The 18,005-nt window shown below is 43.4% G+C and overlaps 1 protein-coding gene across 4 annotated transcripts in view; it reads left to right on the forward strand.

Moving 5' to 3' along the window:
* Window positions 1-18,005, forward strand: part of bcas3 (BCAS3 microtubule associated cell migration factor) — a 303,021-nt gene that overhangs the window by 96,302 nt on the left and 188,714 nt on the right. For all 4 annotated transcript variants that reach the window (XM_070905817.1, XM_070905815.1, XM_070905818.1 and 1 more), the window contains 7 exons: window positions 1,712-1,836; window positions 2,039-2,204; window positions 2,285-2,382; window positions 7,587-7,589; window positions 9,707-9,807; window positions 13,905-14,101; window positions 14,248-14,345. In XM_070905817.1, the coding sequence (XP_070761918.1) occupies window positions 1,712-1,836; window positions 2,039-2,204; window positions 2,285-2,382; window positions 7,587-7,589; window positions 9,707-9,807; window positions 13,905-14,101; window positions 14,248-14,345 (788 nt within the window). The remainder of the gene's footprint in view (window positions 1-1,711; window positions 1,837-2,038; window positions 2,205-2,284; window positions 2,383-7,586; window positions 7,590-9,706; window positions 9,808-13,904; window positions 14,102-14,247; window positions 14,346-18,005) is intronic.

An 18,005-nucleotide genomic window follows, 5' to 3' on the forward strand; every position in this document is an offset into this window, starting at 1 on the left:
GTTGAATTACAATATCGTTTCCAATGGCAATACAGAGTAGCAAGATGGAAAAAGTGCAGTTCTGCATCAATTTCTTTGTCTTTTTTCCCCAGCAAGTGAGTGTAGACAGAAGTGAGCTGCCTCACCGGAGTGGTTTCCAAAGGTCAAGGTTAAGCACCCCTCTGGGAGTGTGTGACACCGTCGTGAGTCTTCAAGCCTTTAGCCCGCCTCATGCCTGATCTGCTGTGACCATGTTTTACTGTCCAGGTTGGTTATAAGGCCGGACAATAATACCAGACCTCGCTACTGTTCTCTGATCATTGCCATATGGGGAGCCCTATTGCAGCTGAAAACCTCCTCTGTGTCCGTTTCCTCTCAAACAGTCCTGACATGCTGAATAATCCGATAACTCCCAATAAATTCTCTGCAGTGGCCTGCACAAAGTGAAGCAGCCAGGGGAAGACAGCTTGGATGATGGCGTTTAAGGTGCACCTTCCATTGCGTGATAAATATTGTATGTATTTATCATATGCATCTAGTGTGACTCAAAGTGTATTGGTCCCTACTATTAAGATGTTAATAGATATTAAGATCGACAGTAGTACTATAGCAAAACAGTACCAAGTCACAGTCTACAGTGGCAGGTACAAGATGAAATACAAACCAGGAAGTCTAGTTTGAAGCCTTATTTCCACTCGTTCTTACTCACTAAGAAACCACTGTGCTTTATACTTTTTAAGCCCAGGCAGTAGAACATCACAGTATCAACATATTACACATCCCAATGCTGACGGGGTAAACAGCAATTTAACACAGTGCTGGAAGGTACATGCCACATTCCACCCGGACAGATTTCTTGTACATGCTGTGTTTGATCTCTGGATGGTGTTGCATAAGTAAAACCGGGACTAACTACTACTACTACTTTTTTTTGTGCAAAACTGCTTCACAGTTTTAACAGGAGCCCTCTGCCTCATTGAAATGAATGAGGATGCCGGTGATTTTTGCCACAGTGCCATTATCGTGGCAAAAATCCTATGACAGGAGCATAATTAATTGTCGTCTCCTACATGGATACTCACGGACATCTCATACATACCTCACCTTCTCAGACAGGAAGATAATCTAGAATGGTGGCTGAATTGTGTGAAGGGATGGTCGCGCAGGTGGACATTTTGTAAGGCATATGTTTTTTGAGTTTTGGGCTGTTTTCTGATCTGCGTTTGTGTCAAAGCAAATTCAATTTAGTCATTTTGTTGATGTTTTATTTGCAGGCATTTCTCCTTGCTTAGCTCCTTGCATGCAAAGCACTTTTATAAAGTTTGTGTTTATTGTTCACAGATGTTGCTGTGTAATTTTCCATATACTTGCCTCCAGTGTTATACTATTGAAAATCATCACTTCCTCTAAACCAGATTCCGGTTGTTATCTTTCATGCAAGAAACACACATTTCAATCTTGGTCTCAAAGGTGCCACATATTTCATTTTAACTAGGGTTTATGGGAAATGTGGTCTTAATTCTGACAAACCAGTAATTTAGTGTAAGCTTGAAAATATACACTTGAAAAAACATTTTTCTGTACATTTGGTTACAGAACTTGAACCAATCTATCATCAGTAATTTAAGTTTGACATGTTAAAGTGTTGAAATACTACACTGAGCACCTTTGAGATACGGGACACTGCAGTAAAGTACTTTGTTTCAACATTGTACTCTTTTCCCTCCTGAAGCAAAGCTAAGCCGCCCCCTCAGATCTCCCCAAGCAAGTCCAGTGGAGGAGAGTTCTGTGTGGCCGCCATCTTTGCCTCGCCTCGCTCCTGGTTCATCACCAACCCCAATATGAAAAGAGAGAAAGGTCAGACCATGGCCGCGGGTGCTTTTTTTTTGTTGCATTTTTCAAAGTACAAACGTTTCTCCCCAAAAGTGAAAAACAAATGGCCAATGGACACAAAATCTTGACGAATGTTAATCTTCATCTGCAGTTTCTCCCTCATTATTATGAATAATCTTCATAAGCAGTATTTTTATCTCTGCCTTCTCTCACGTCCTATTCACAGATCAGTCCCGGCAGTCTGTTGTCGACTCACTGTACATCATCAGTTGCTATGGTAACTTGGTGGAGCATGTCCTTGAGCCTCGGCCTATTAGCACCGCTCAAAAGATTAGTGATGACACACCTTTGGAACTCAGCACCTGTCCAAGGGCCTGCTGGACTCTTGCCAGGTAAAGCTGTGTTGACCACTTTATCCTCGAAAATGTGCCTCTAATACATTCTGTCTCAGAGTTGATTTCTTTTGGAACAGGACTCCACAGTGGAATGAGCTGCAGCCCCCCTTCAACACCAACCACCCCTTGGTGTTGGCCTCAGACCTGGTGCAGTACTATCAGTATCTTCTGGCTGGTAAGTCCTAAACAAATACTTCTTTTTGTGTTCATTGGTTTACACAAACAAGCATATCAAGCGTGTTCAAATAGAATGCAAAGTAACATTTCGGGCAAGTATAAATACTTATTAACTTAATGGAAAGATGTAAATCAAGGCAGATTTGCTCTAGCTTAAGGCAAAGCAGCTCAAATTGGAGTGAACATGTGTTTCAGGTGTCAGCTCATTGGGATCCTGATAAAGAAGTAAACATTCTGATATTCTACAAGCATACAATAAAGGGGGTTATAGGACCAGGCTCATGGCACCTCATCAGTTTCGAATTTATTTTGATTAGCCTCATACAACATGACAATGCTGTTCAAACAGTTATCCAAGATGGGTATGTACTTAGGTAATTCTGGAGTTGTTTTCTGAAAATGCAGGCTTAGGTCGCTTCTACGCCACTATGTGAAAATTTGTGGTAATATCAAAAAAGACATTAGGTCACTGAAAGGCAGAATAAAAAGACAAGGCCTGCATCAGTGACAGAGGTTGTCTCTTCTTAATAAAACATTTCAGGCATCAAGCTGAGATAAAAGTATGCTTTTTTTGGTCAATCATTTCAGCTATATTTACGGAAACAGAACTTAGATTTTTCTCAGCTTTTTATTTTGTGCTTAATTGCTGACATTTTTTATTGAATATTAACCCCAAACATGCTATGCTAAGACGTTGCTTGCTTTATCCCCCCGTCTCCTAATATCCTAATATGTTAACTAGTAGTATTATTCTAGATAGATGATGTTTATTGATGTATTTCCCTGGACTGCACGTACTGTGTTTGTTTATTACATATATGATTCATAAAATATAGGTCTCTGTATGTTTTGATTGCACAGGCTAACACGACCATGTATGTTTTTGGTACGTATTGTATGCATCATTAGTCAAGTGGGTGACCCCTAATCCCTGCTGATTTTCCATGTTGACTGTGCTGAAAGCCGGTCCTCAGCCTCTTATTGATGCCACATGCTGGGAAGAGACCTTTCCGGTCAGCAGCAATTACATTTCCTTTCTCAAAGATAGAAAGATACTTCCACCGTTTCTACCATTTCATATCCTCTGAGGCCTGTCAGAAGTAATCCTAGTTCTTCAGTTCGTTTCTGCACCTTGAATCTCTTCTTTGCCGGCCACACTACATACCTGCTTCAGAACATGCTAGCACAATGCTACAAGATGCAGCGCTAAGACCAATTAGCTGACACCCTAAACTCTCTTTAATTCAATAACAAGTACAGAGCAGTGAGCACTTAAGGTTGCCCTCTGAAAGGCCAATTCGCAAAAGCGAATGCGAGTGCACACGGATGGCCACACACGGAATCAATCCACCCCCTGGAATAGGCTGCCGTTTTGAGCTCACTCCATAATTATAAACACACAAAATCTGTAATTAGCTCTTGCGGCTGCTCCAGGGCAAGTGGTAGCTGTGTTTACCCTAATCTCTCTACTCGTCTCCGTTGACTTCTGCAGTGCTCCAGGTCTAACTGGTAGGATATTTTGTCAAATTAGTGCTAATGGTCTTTCCTAGTGTCAGAGCGATGAGCACACGTTGGGGTGACGGGCACGGGCGTCAGCTTTTTCCACCATTCTCTCTGCCAGCATGGGCAGTAGAACTGGCTGCATAATGAGAGATTCATTGCATTAACATTTACATCCAATTAACAATAGCCAGATAACACCACTGTCTCTTTATTCCCCAAACCATCCGAGTGTGAACCGATGCGAGGTCAAGACGCTATAAACATAATTGTTCAGCCCTCTACCCACTTCTTGTGCTCTTGCCATTTTCCCTCTGGGTCAGGGTCCTATACACCACCAACACCGACCGAGTTGCTCTTGGAGTGCCACCTTCTATCTCTGCACTTTGCACCCGAGCACAGACTCTCAACATCCTGTTTCTCGGCACGCGTCCCCTTGCCAGCCCTCTCCTCTGCCGTTTCCTCCAGGGCTTGGCAAGGCAATGGAGAAGTGATCCAGGAGAAAGAGTCGATTTGACCTTAGGATGAATTACTGCACAGTTATACGCTCCTTGTCCAGCTGCCTCTTGCAGAGCATAAAGATAGTGCCGCTGCAGAGGAAACGCACTGTCTGTACTTGCAGAACAAATTGTGCTATCTAGGTCTAATTTACATCGCCGACTCAACCATCACGAGAGAGAAGTAGCAAGAGAAGAAACAAGATGAGAGTTTTTACTATTAAACAAGAAACAGAAGTACTGAAAGAGTTAAAGAATGAGGGTAAGAAATCTATATAAATATCCCCTTCAGCTAATTGTCTAACACACTATGACTATGTCTCCAGAAAGGTGGTGAAAGGCGAAGAAGTGGCAGCGCTTGATTGACAGGCCATGCTCTCCGGTCTCGTGGCTCTATATTGGATGACCCAGGCTGATTAAAAATGCAGTATGCAGGGAGAGGAATAGGAAGGGGAGAGGAAGGGCCGGGGTCAGGCCAGACCGGAGCCTCCAGGACGGGATGATAAAAGGCAGCAGTGGCGCCACTTCATGGTCACTATCTCTACCTGTCCATCTGTAGCAGCTACTAGCAGCACTCAGCCTTGCAGAGGACGGCAACGTGCAGCACTGCCTTGCAGAGATAAGGAAGAAAGAGACACACATTATACAGTATACTCACAAATAGAGGAGATGCTGTAGTACGATCTGGCTTAGCTTAATAAAAGCGGTCTCGAGCCAAGTTTTTAGTGTTTGGGGAATCCTCTATCTATAGCTAAGGGGGAATCACAGATTCCCGTCTTGTGTCCCCAAAAGTACCCATTTATCTATCAGACGAGTGTGTGAATGGGCCCTTTTTCCTTTGGCCAAAGGTGTCGGAACTAAGTAATAACGGAATGACTACTACCCATCATAGCAGTGTCTATGCTTTGATGAATGTGTGGTTTTCACACCCTCATTTGCTACATTCAGACTTTTTATTCAGAGTGCGTTTTTTCCACATATTCATTTTTTGCGGGGGTGATATTTGTCTAGCTGTCCGCAGTATGTTTTCCAACACCTCGTCCCCATGCCGCAAAGTTGCTCTGAGGCAAACAAACCGGTGAATAATTTACCACCTGGATTTCTGGCTGGCCCCTTTTGAGCCTGGCAATGATGGCAGCGACAGAGGCTATGCTTTTTGGCCGTGGCCCTCCCCTCCCTACCTGTCATATAATGTGCTAATTGTGGAGACTGACTGACTGGCTGGCTCGGCAGCTCTCTTGGGACTTTGAAGCCCATGACAAGCCAGCCACAGTTGCCTCGTCAATAGATCTAATTGCTCCGAGAGAGGGGCCAGAGTGAAGGCTTTGGAGCATCAGGCGTTTGGTAAAGAGAAACCATGGCGCCATGACTGGGTCAGTAATCAAAGAGAGGCAGAGAAAGGATGGGGTAAGTGTAGCGCTGGCTGAATGAAGGAGCTGTCAGTCAAATGCGCCTTGAATGATATATAATGACTAAGCTATCCCAGTCTGTCAGTATGCCAGCACCTATCTGCCAGAGTACTACTCAAAAGAGGAAAGCGAGAAGAGAGGAAAGTGAGAAGAGAGACAGGTGGAGCAGTCGAGAGGGAGCCCAGCAAGTGAAATGTCTGGCAGCCAGTGCGGCAGGTCAAAGTAGTGAGAGGAAAACTAAAATGAATGTTTAAAAAATACAAATGAAAGAGATAAAGGTGAACAGAGCAGACAGCCCAGACAAGACGGCTATCCTCTGTCCACTGCGCAGCCAGCTCTCCAGATCCATCAGATTGTTAGCCCCTTATCTATCTCTGGAGATCAGCCTGTCCGGCCCCTGGCCCAAGGCCCCAGGAGGTCGGGCTACATCAATACCTAGGCAGCCTTTGTTCTTGTTCTGACTCCTTGCTTCGCTGCTCTGGCTAACAGGCCACTGGCTACTGGCCTTCAGCACAGCAAAACACCACTCTCCACAGTCAATAAAGGCTGTGACACAGACAACTCTGTTCGTCTGCAGCATAGGGAAGATCGTTTTTCCGCTTATGTGGGTATGCAAGCACATAATCATCCGGGTGGTTATTAAAGAAACGGACCAAAAAACAAATAAGCAGACAAGACGATGCTTTTAGCTAATCCATTAGATTAAATACCTGAGAAATGCGGATATTTATATAGAAATATTACCATATACCAGTCCTGATTTATTGATTTACATGACATCAATAATTTTTTGTATTTTTTTTTTTTTCTATTTCCCAAAAGCAAACAAATTTTTTTCTTTGCCACAAAATAAAGATCTCCATAAGATAGCGATGGTACAGTATGTTTGACCTGCCGCCACTTGTGGCTAAATAATGCAGGGCCATTGTCAGGAAAAAAAAAAAGCTTAACCTGGCTCAACTTCTGCTGCAACACACGGTTTTCATCTATTAACGTGTACCTGAAGCAACCCACCCCCAGCAATGCAGCTCAGTATTTGATCCCAGTGGCTTTACTATTTTAAGAATTTAAGAATGTGATGGTATGTTTGGCCCGCAAAAGGCTGAGAGTCACGATTTTCTTCTGCCATGCTTATTCTGAGGTCCTTCGGAAATTGTCCAACGGCGCATAATTGGAGCCGCAAAGGCCTTACGGCACGTGGTCGCAACATTCGGTACATTTTTCCAAAATGGCTGAATTTCTACCCGCTTAGTCTCTGATGTTTCTTTAAATCCATCAATAACAGAGCACAGTCGTTGTTACTGTACCTACAGCCATACAGTCAGACTCCTTTCTTGAGTGCGGTGCAATAAGTTTGCACTTAAAAACGTTCTGTCTGTGAAACTGCATTGACGCTCCGTCTCCTAAGAGCCAGTAATGAGCGTTGTAAAAGCAGGATGCTGAGTGGCCGGCTAGCCGGACACTAACATGGGTAGATATGACTGTAACTGCCGGGGTCAGTCAGGCTCGTTACACACACACACACACACACACAGAGGGAGGGATGTCTCTTTGCTTGACCCATGGGGATGGCCACTAGCTCCCCACACCGGAGCCTGACTGTGACTCCGGCCATTGAAAGCCCCCCCCCCCTCTGGAAACCCGATCCAGCCAGTCCACCAACTGCTTCAGAACATCAATAATTAATTAGGGAACAGCTATTGGCCCCAAGGGTCAGAGAGAGAGAGAGAGAGAGAGAGAGGGAGAGGAAGAGGGAGAGACAGAGCGAGGAGGGGTGGGGGGCAGTGGGAGTGAAGGCAGTGGTAGGAAATAGGGGAGTCGTGATTTTGTTTAATAAGTAACACAACACAGGCTTTGTTCTTCTCTCTTCCAATTTAAAACGACATGAGAGCCCTTCTCGGCCTCTCTCTTTCTGACTGTAGCCCTAGCTCGCTTTCCCTCTGCGTGGTATCTGTGTCGTTACAGGGTCACCCGTGTTACAGAAACAACGTATTTCACTTACTAGTGGTATCTTGCCATGCGGGTATTTTTGTTTTTATTCATCCAGGTTTTAAGTGAATCCGTCCCTGACATTTCCCTGCCTCCGCTGTAATACGATAGACATGAATGGAATATTTTGGTGGCGCGCACAACGCTGAAAACAATGACATTTAACAATTCAACATTAACATTTGCTTCCTTCCAAAGAAATAATCCCTGCGAGATTTTGCCGTTGAACTTTAAATGTTAGTACCACAAACTGATTTCCATTTACCTCTATTTTTTTTTTATTATTGGGGCAGAAATCTCGCAGATAGACACACTTGTCTAGATACCTCTGGGGGTACGTAATGTTTAGTAATGTAATTTGGGTGAACCAACCCAACACTAAAAGACAAAAGCCAGAAAATGTAACAAATGCAATACAACAATTTCTTTTTATGCTGTGGTTTGATGTAGGAGATTGTTATGGCCGCATCGTTACAAGTGTCTTCACAGATGTTTTGAGCATCCTATTTTAGTTTTTTAATTTTCAAGTCAATTATCATTTAAGTAATTTATATTTATAATATAATCATTTATAATATATAACTTTAAAATGTTTGAATGCTTTAAAATCATTTAAACAAGTAAATATCCCACATAGAAATCCAACATTTTGGTCTTTTTCTGCCATGGACATTATATTTCAGCGTCCAGCCGTGGAGTTTGTCCTTTATTCACTCTCTGAGATGTTTTTGTAGCGGTAATTGATTTGACAATGTGTGACAGTGTGAATACACAACTGTTTTTTTTGTTTGTTTTTGTTTTCAACTTTGTCCAGTGGTTGGTTTTCTGTCGATGCACGTTTCTGTTCCTTGGTGCTCACTCTGACTACCCAGTCCTTCCACAATTATATACACAGCAAGCACTACTTCCGAAGCAGGTGTAAGGACTGTGCAGACCTTATACTTCATGAGGGGAGTGTGTGTGTGTGTGTGTGTGTGTTCGTTAGAGAGGTGTCAAACACCAAACCGCCTCCATCGGGGGGTCTATGAACACCTGGCACGTGCGAGAGCGCGGATAAAGACAGGAGCGCCTCCTGCGCTCCAGATGTGGAGTTGACAAGTTTATTAGCCATTCCTGTGTTAAACAAACCCCGTCCCAGAGGTGGGAGACAGCGAAAGGACCGATTCCACACATTAGGCCACATTCTCCGTGACTGCTTATTCAAGCCTGCAAGAGCCCCATCTGTCTCTGGGTCTCTCTGTCACTCACTTTCTCTTTATAACACACACACACACACACACACACACACACTCTATTTCTCTCCCTCGCACACTTTACTGTACGCTTGCCTTTTCACACACACACTGGCATGCACCCATATGCCCAAATGCGAGAAAGGAAAGCATGGCATTATCTACTTTAGAATTTACCGGTTTTTGATCTTACAAAATAAGACTGAGCACAAAATATCTGCCGCCACAGACTTCGGCCTACACGTATTGGTTTTGGCTTTCAAAGACCATATCAGTCAATCCCTAATGACTCTTGACACACTTGAACTTAATAAACACTTAATAAAGTAGTCGTCAGTTCTCATTTTCCTTCACAGGCTGATTTGTGTGAGTAGTTCATATATGATTCACCGCCCAGGTTTGACTTAACGATGTTCCTCTCCAATAGCTTGTGTCATATTTTATAATGTTGGAGGCCTTTAAACTTTTCAAAAATATCTATTATATACAAAACATTGTTTACTTGAATTTTAAAGATAATACTTGCTTGAAAAACATGACGGTATTGGACATTGGCACAAATATTGTCAGCTTCAAACTATCAAATGTAAATGTCATCATTGGGGTATAACAACATGTTATCATTGTGTGTGTGTGTGTGTGTGTGTGTGTGTGTGTGTGTGTGTGTGTGTGTGTGTGCATCTGTGTTCTCTCAGCGATGCCCCCAGGAAGCCCAGGCCCAATCACGCGCCACGAGTCGTCAGACAGCCTGGCGTCAGGCCACAGTGGCCAGGAGGACGAGGAGTGGCTCTCTCAGGTCAGATCTCTACCTTTACCAACGTTACGGTGACATTAAGTTAGTCTGTGGCAAGCAGACAGGTGATTGACACTGCCTGACAATCAGTGAGGTCACGCCCAGCGTTGCAGCAGTCTCAGGCGTAGCCTACTGTGTTTGAAAAACAAATATGAGTCCTCAAGAAAATGCTGAAGAGTTTCGCTGTGACTGTGATGTTTTTAAATCGTCCCCTGATGTTGTAATATCCACCCGACTGGCACTTCCACAAAGTGTTGTCCCAGTAACCAATATTTCCATACTTTCAATACCAACATGCAAAGTAAACACTGAAGGGCTCAAGGCCTCATGGCTTACTGTTCTAGAATATGTGGCTGACTGAAAACATTGCAGACACCCACAGCCATTTATTCGCTCATTGCTGTACATGGGCAAGTACCCATTCAGAGTGAAAGCTGCACTCATCAGTATGTTTACATAAACAAAGGTCACGTAAGTATGCGTAATAGAAAAGGGCTATTCTGCAGGGATGTACCCACAAAGAATTATTGTCCATCTCCGTTGTTGTTCCCCTTAGCTCTGCGGAGGTTTTGAACCTCTTCAGCCTCTTCTTCATTGTTTCGAGTGTTCTGGCCCCGCAGCTCCTCTCTCATTAAGGTTGTTTCCAGCTGCAGAAGGAAGCTGTTTTCAGCAAGCGATGTCTGATAAACCCACTACTTCACTGCCTCCCCAACACCGAAACAGCAGACAGACAAAGTTAGAGACAAGCTGGTCAACAAAGTGGAGTATTTAGCGGCTTAAAAAGCCAAAGGTTTCCCTCAGGGCTTGGTGGAGAGCGAAACAGAAAGAAAAAGAAGAGTGAATATCCGACTTGTCAGACTCCAGATGAATGCTTTTCTTGCTCTGCGTCTGTTGGATGCGTAGACGGGCAACTGTTTGCAAACACATTAGCCATAACGACGTTACGAAGTGATAATACATCCAATTTTGTGTTTTTGGCTTGTTCCACTGCAGCCAAATGGCCAAGTTGTGTTCACTGCAGGTTTAAGGCATTATCTCATATGGATGTTGACAATGCCTCCAAATTCTAACTTTGAGAGTTTGGGAGGATGCATGCTGTCAACCCTAACCCTCCCATCCCAAGTGAGAAGTGTTTTTTTTTATATATATATATATATATATATATATAGAATCGAGAATTACCACTCCTAAAGGGAGGATACCTGATCTGTCAGCGCAAGGAATATCAGTAATAGTAACAGTCATCATAATAATCCATAGTTATTGGATCCTAATTAGTTTCATACACATTTACTCTTCCTGCTCAGTCAGATAGGATTACCTGCTTCCTTCTTAATCACAACTGTCATCCGAAATTGTGCTAGATGTTAGAAAAACCCAGTACACACACCCCCTGGTCTTTTCAGCTTGGTTAACCCTCAATGCACTCATCTCTGGTGTCGGCAGGTAACCCACTACATTTTCACCATCAATAATTCCGCTGCATGCATAATTGATCGGTTAAAATGCACCCCACTTAGCTTTCAGAGGCCCTGGTTCATATCTGCCATGATAGTTTGCCAGGAGCAAAACTATCCATTGCACTAACTCGGATTTTTGGCGACTTCCTGTCAGAGCGGTGGTAGCGATGCATCCGTCAGTGGCTGGAGACTGCATACTTAAGATATATAAAAAAAAAAATGACAAGACAAAACACAAGGTGATAAAAAAAAAAAGAGATGAATAATAATAATAATAATAAATCGTGGCGAATTTGAAGGAGAGCAGGCAAAGTCAGTTGGGTACACAGAGGTACTTAAAATACAGGCTACATGAATCTGGAAATATTTGTCAAGCTATGTTATGGCACAGGGTACCTATCTGTAATCTTTGTCTTCCTGGAAAGAGGACCTCAGTGGAAGGAACTAAATAACTTATTGTGTTATCCTCAACATTTTTCAGAGAATATGTATTTGTTGTAGTGCCTGTTATGTATATGTTTTTGTTGATATGTCAAATAAATCAAATTAAATAAAACAAGAAGAAATCAAATAGTGATAATATTTTTCTGGGGGGAAAAACAATAATGTCTTTTGTAAATTAGTTGTTTAATATGTCTCTGATTGAGAAGCCAAGATCTCATGTAACCGATTATGACGTGTCTCAGGACGGCCTGTTTGACATGTATGAATACATACCGCAACAGCCTAAAAACATAATGCGTAAGTTCTTTTCAGATTGTCTAACGACATCTGAAACCGACAAACTATGATAGGGTTTGAACTTCACTTTTTGCGTGTACAACCAAGTGCTACGTCGTAAATGCCTTCGAGAAGAGACCGTACGAAAGGGCGTGTTGGCACCCCCACTAACCAGGAAGAGGCTGTGAGGGCAGCCTTTTCACCGCGCCTGAAGGTGTGCCTTTTACAGCAGGTATTAATGAGGCCTTTATACTCACAGTACCTCTCTGATGGAGGACGTTGTTATTTAATGTGGCCAACTGCAGGTATACTTCTACCTTGGCGTTGAGCAGTCAGTTGGATGTTTGTGAGGCAACAAACAGGTGTTTTTTGGCCGTCGGTCGACTTGATCAAGCACGGTGCCCGGTCTAGAGAGGGAATAGGCTGCGAGGGCAAACCTGAGCAACATGTCATCGGCTATGTGATGGGAAGGGGAGGGGGGTTGGGGGTTGACACTGGACTGTAACATCTGGACCTTCCATCCTTTTGCAAAGAGAGCACACTGGCAGCTGTTCGGCTCTGCGGCTCGGCGTGACATTGATGGTGTTAACTGGCAAAGCACATACACATGCACCCACGCACACACGCACCCACGCACACACGCACACACACACACACACACACACACAAAGTGACAATCCTCCTCCCTCCTTCTGTGGCCTAATTTCCGCAGCTGTGACGGACCACCTATATATCTAAATGTGTACATGCACGTGTGTGTGTGTATAAACAGACACACAGGCGATTTCAGAAAACGTAAGCTCTCGCTCTTGCCTGAGATGTTGGCACCTGGCAGCCAGAGTGGAGCGAGACGGAGCTGAGAGACGAAGGCGTGTGCAAGTAAAGATAATGAAATGTGAACAGCGAGACGCCAGGAGGCTAGTTAAGTGCTGCGGGGAGTTGAAAACGCGTTCAAAGTTAGCGTGGGAGAGCAGTGAAAAAGTGGGAGTCCAAGGCCGAAGACGGTTCAATTCAAGGCAAAGACGAGACGGAGAACGGAGGAGGCAGTGGTAGTCCGATGTTTATTAGTCACCCGCTCCGTAGCCCTCTCCTACCCTACTTTCAGCCAGCATTAGTGCCACTCAGCTCTGGTGCCCATGGACTGCCTGCCATGCCAGCACCGTCTTATTCTCCCAGTAGGCCTCACCTCAGCCTCGCTACTGCGCCGTCGCTAGTGTCACGCTTCTATTAACCCCCCCCCCGGGAAAGGCTCCCCCGTCATGCCGCCGGTGCTCCCAACGCGCACAAGATCTTGACTAGTTCTGACATCATCCTCAAGACTTTCAGCTGTGCAAGAGTACAGCAAGCTTTTAGTTGGCTGTCATATAACTGAGTTCATCTGAGTGCTGGCATGGGGGGTGTGTGTGAGTATCGGCACATAGATTGACTCCGTACCACCATGTCAAATCCACTAATGGCAACTCGTCAGAAAAGCTGACTAACTGCTGATGGATTAGTGGAGGAGTTCAGGTGTATTTAAAGAGCTACATATGTTTTTTTGGGGGGGGGGGTTGGCCACACCGCTAGCATGCTGTGGGTAGCAATGTCCATCTGTTAGTGGTTTGGTCAGTACACCATTTTGGCCCAGACTGGAATATCTTGACAATTATTTTGTCCAGACATGACTCTGTTGATGGTACCACGATTACGTTTACATTTGCGGGCAAATGTTGTAAATGTATTTAAACAGCAGAAATTGCAGCTAAAATGCTTATTTTAAATAACTTTAGAAGAGGGTGTTCGTAAATTTCATGGATGTGGGCGAAACCAAGTTGCGCAGATGCACCCATATCATAGTAAGGGAGTTTCTCAAAGATCTCGGCCCGTTATGTTTGGAAACCGAGGGGGTTCTCTCTCCTCACTAACCTTTGTGTTTCTCAGGTGGAGATTGTGACCCATACAGGGCCCCACAGGCGCCTGTGGATGGGCCCCCAGTTTCAGTTTAAGACCATTCACCCTTCAGGCCAGACCACAGTCATCTCCTCCTCGTCCTCAGTCCTTCAATCCCAGGGCCCCACTGATGTCCAGCAGCCCCTGTTGGACTTTGACACGGACGACCTGGACCTGCACAGCCTCAGGTACTTTGACACGTACCCCCCCCCCGTGGGTTCCTGGGACCAGATACAGTCAAACTGGCACTTGAGGCCCTTAGATATCATTGCATGTGTGTTCTTTTTGCGTGTCATGTGTAATAATACACACACCGTATATTGCATGTGTGCAGGATCCAGCCGGTACGTTCAGAGCCGGTCAGCATGCCCGGCTCGTCGCGGCTGGTGCCTGATCGCAGAGGACAGTCCAACATCATGGACTCGGGATCAGGTAGGAAACATCATTGGTTTGCTCTACTGTATTTGAATCCCTCCTCTTCTGCTCTGTGATGCAACTTTTTTTTCCCCCTTCTATTTCATGGTTCTCCTGCCTGTTTCATATCAGATCTTGTTCATTCTACATCTACTTTACTGAAGTCTCCCCTTGTCTGAAGTTGTCAGTTAAATTGTGTTGTATTTTATTCCGGCGTGTCCCATCGATGACATGAACAGTGGCAACAGACTTATCTCAAAAAGTTCAAATTAGTGAAATGAAAAAGACATTCCAATACCAGAAATAAGGCATACAGATATAAGCAGCAGTGTTTGCCAGTTTTTCCTCTATCAACCGCGTTAACTAATATTGAAGTCTCAGGGTTTCAATAGTGTTTCACGAGGCTATAATGAAATGGAAAACAAAATTGTCTCAAAAATGTCCGTGACAATTTCGGCTAAGTTGACAATAAGTCTTTTTATTGGACCCTACAGTTTGTACCATCTCACCTGCTTCGTGTGGCACAACCTCTGTGATCGGAAGAACTTAGTCACTGCAGGAAAAGGAGGCAAAGTCCAGAACCAATCATGCTGTGCGTTTTTTTTAAAGAAATACTTCTCACACATCCTACCATCTTAGCGTTGCGCGACGAAAACACAAGGATGCCTAAGTCACTCATACGATGACGTCTGTGGACGCTACATGCGGTCCTTTCATTTTGAAGTGCACTATGTTAAGCGATAGCCGGCTCGTAGCAGACTCCAATCTATCTGCTTGAGAATACACTTCGCTGAGTGACCGTGGGCCTCAAGATGACACAAACACGCAGTGTGAAAGACGGGACATTAACATGACCTCAATAGAAAATGTCGTAGCAGTTCCAAAGCTAAAGAGCAGCAGCATTCTACCTTTTTATATATATATATATATATATATATATATATATATATATATATATATTTAGGAAGCATGTTTGTAGGAAACCAAAATGAATAATAAATATAATGTAGATGATTATATACTTATATTCCTTTGCAGTTGTCTAACACAATCTCATTTAAGTGGATTATGACTAGCCATTCAGCAGCTTTGCTACGTCCCGCGATGCAGAGTTGTGAGCGCTGGTCCCGCGCTGTGCCCTTATTCTGTAAAAAAAAACCCAAAAAAAAACGAAATCCACTGTGATTGCCTGAATAGGCCGGTAACGTCTGCCGCCAGCACATTGGACAAGATTGATTTGGTTTCAAGTGATTTTTTGATGTCCCCTCTACATGTTGTCTTTAATCTGGTTACGATGTTAGGCTAATCCAATCACGCGCGGATGAGAGGATTTCCCCTTTAAAATATGTCTTTTACTCTCAAAGTATAAGCTGTTAAATGGGTCTTGTGAATGTGTCTGTGTGGATTATGCCGGGTATTTGCTGCCGGTGCCGGCGAGGAAGTCGTCACTTATTGCGTGACGTCGCATCCTGTTGCCTTTTGTTCTGAGATATAAAAGCGATAGAGGAGCGACTGTGGCGTCTGTGGCATTATCTGCTGTGTCGTGTACAGATAGCCGCCCTGGGCTTTTTCACTCAGGTGTCTGCAAAATATTTTGCAGCTTGTGCCGCAAAAAGGTGTGTCACAAATACTTCCGACAGCTTTCTGTGCTTTTTTTTTTTTTTTTTTTTTAAACACATTCCATCGAGAGCTGCTTGATGAACATAGATATGGTTTGGCCATTATTTGTTTACCACATTTTTTTTTTTTTTTTTTTTTACCAAACTGAACACGGACCAGTTCAAGCAATCATCCATCCTCTCCCGAAATGAGAGCTAATTAACACAGCTTGACTGACTACATATTTATTTGCAGAATTGATTTAAAACATTTGCTCCAAATTTTGTTCAAATACAGTAAGTGTTTGTTCTTTTTCTTTTCCCCATGTGGGAGAGTTTTCTTTTCTCATATTCTAATTTCTGTGTCAGAAGTCGTGGTGTCACTTTTTAATAGTTAATTAGTAATCAGTAAATAAATAAATGAAGTTATTAAAAATACCCCAATGCAGAAAGATTTATACATTTGCTGGCAATTGCTTCTATTCACTTATTGGTAATAGTTTAATAATTTATGGCACACTCCAGACTCCATATGGAAACACTGGTTTTCATGACTTTATTTTGTAATTCATGTCATTTTAACCATACCTGGTAGCATGTAAAGTGAAAAATATTATTGCTATCCTTTTTTACACCCCTGTGGTGTATTTGTGGCTTAGTGGGGGTTTTAACACTTTCTTAGTTTCCTTTTTACAGTTTTTTAATTATGCTATTGTTAATATTTTTTTTACGTCTAAATCATGAAAGTAGCAGATCTCGCCAGCTTCTTACGAAAACACCAGGCTCCAGTCGTCTTGTTGGTTGAACCGTGGTAACTTTACCTGTTTGCCCCAACCTTAAACTGTTCAACTCCAGCACCCCCCTGTGCGTGTCTAGTCCTCTGACCTTCACTTTCTTTCTCCTCGGCTTCTATCCACATCATTCTGTCTGCCCAGAATAGTTTCTGTTAGTTTCTTCTGCCTCCAGCCAGCGTCCTCTGTGTTTTCAGTTTCTTCACTAACTGCTTCAGAGCAGAGAGACAGTAGGACAGAGCCAGGCCGAGGGATGGAGGTGATGCTTATCAGCGTGCGCGTGTGTGTGTGTGTGTGTGTGTGTGTGTGTGTGTGTGTGTGTGTGCGCATAGGGAGGGGTTCAGTGTTGTGTCCTGCTACTGCCATGGCGCCGCCACTTATCACACACACACATCACTCTTGTCTCACCCTCTGAAGAACACGCCCGTGTGTGGCAGAACTTACTAATACGAGTATGAAGGCCGATTGAAGGCACGGACAAACGAACGCGTGCTAACGAGAACACAGGGAAAGCTGATAACTGACACTTTCAAGTCGTCGAATTGAGGTTGACACGTCTTTGAGCGTGTTGTAGCCCTTCAGATTTAACTGATGGTAGATTTTGGAAGGTTGACAACAGCAACATTTTTGGGCTTGAAGCCACCGGAGACAAATGTGGCAATATCTAGTGCCTTCGAATGTATTCACTCTTACGTCAGTAAATCAAATGTTTAATTCTTCCCCTAGTGTATCATATATAGGTAGTTACGCATAGAGCTGAGTGAGAATTCAATATTAGCGTATGTCAACTTCAAGTGGAATCACGCCATGTCAGATGTAATGCACTTGAAAGCTGTTCATTGCATTAAACATGCAATTTGTTTCATGTCAATGTAATCGCTTATACATATAAGATATCATACATGTTAGGGCATATTGTTGTTGGAAGAATATGCTTAATATACTGATTTCTGCCATAGTGTCCAGCCTTGGTTTGACACTTTGACTCATTTTACAATATTGTAATCAAATTGCGTCATATCCATAATATTTCAGGTGAAAACTGACATACATTGTACATACTGTATCACACGTTTTGTCATCCAGTCTGATTGTACATTTTAGTCTTTACAAAAGAGCGCATGCAAAATACCATGCATACCGCACCTACCAAATGTGCCTAAATGTGACGCTGTTTCACATGCGATATCTTGTGTGTGATTTTTTATTTTTTTTACCTTTTATAAAACTGAACATGGTGAATTAACGTAAAATAATCACATGTGATGTGTCACGTTTCACATGGGTGA

Source organism: Enoplosus armatus, chromosome 5, assembly GCF_043641665.1.
Source record: "Enoplosus armatus isolate fEnoArm2 chromosome 5, fEnoArm2.hap1, whole genome shotgun sequence".
Classification (NCBI taxonomy): Eukaryota; Metazoa; Chordata; class Actinopteri; order Centrarchiformes; family Enoplosidae; genus Enoplosus; species Enoplosus armatus.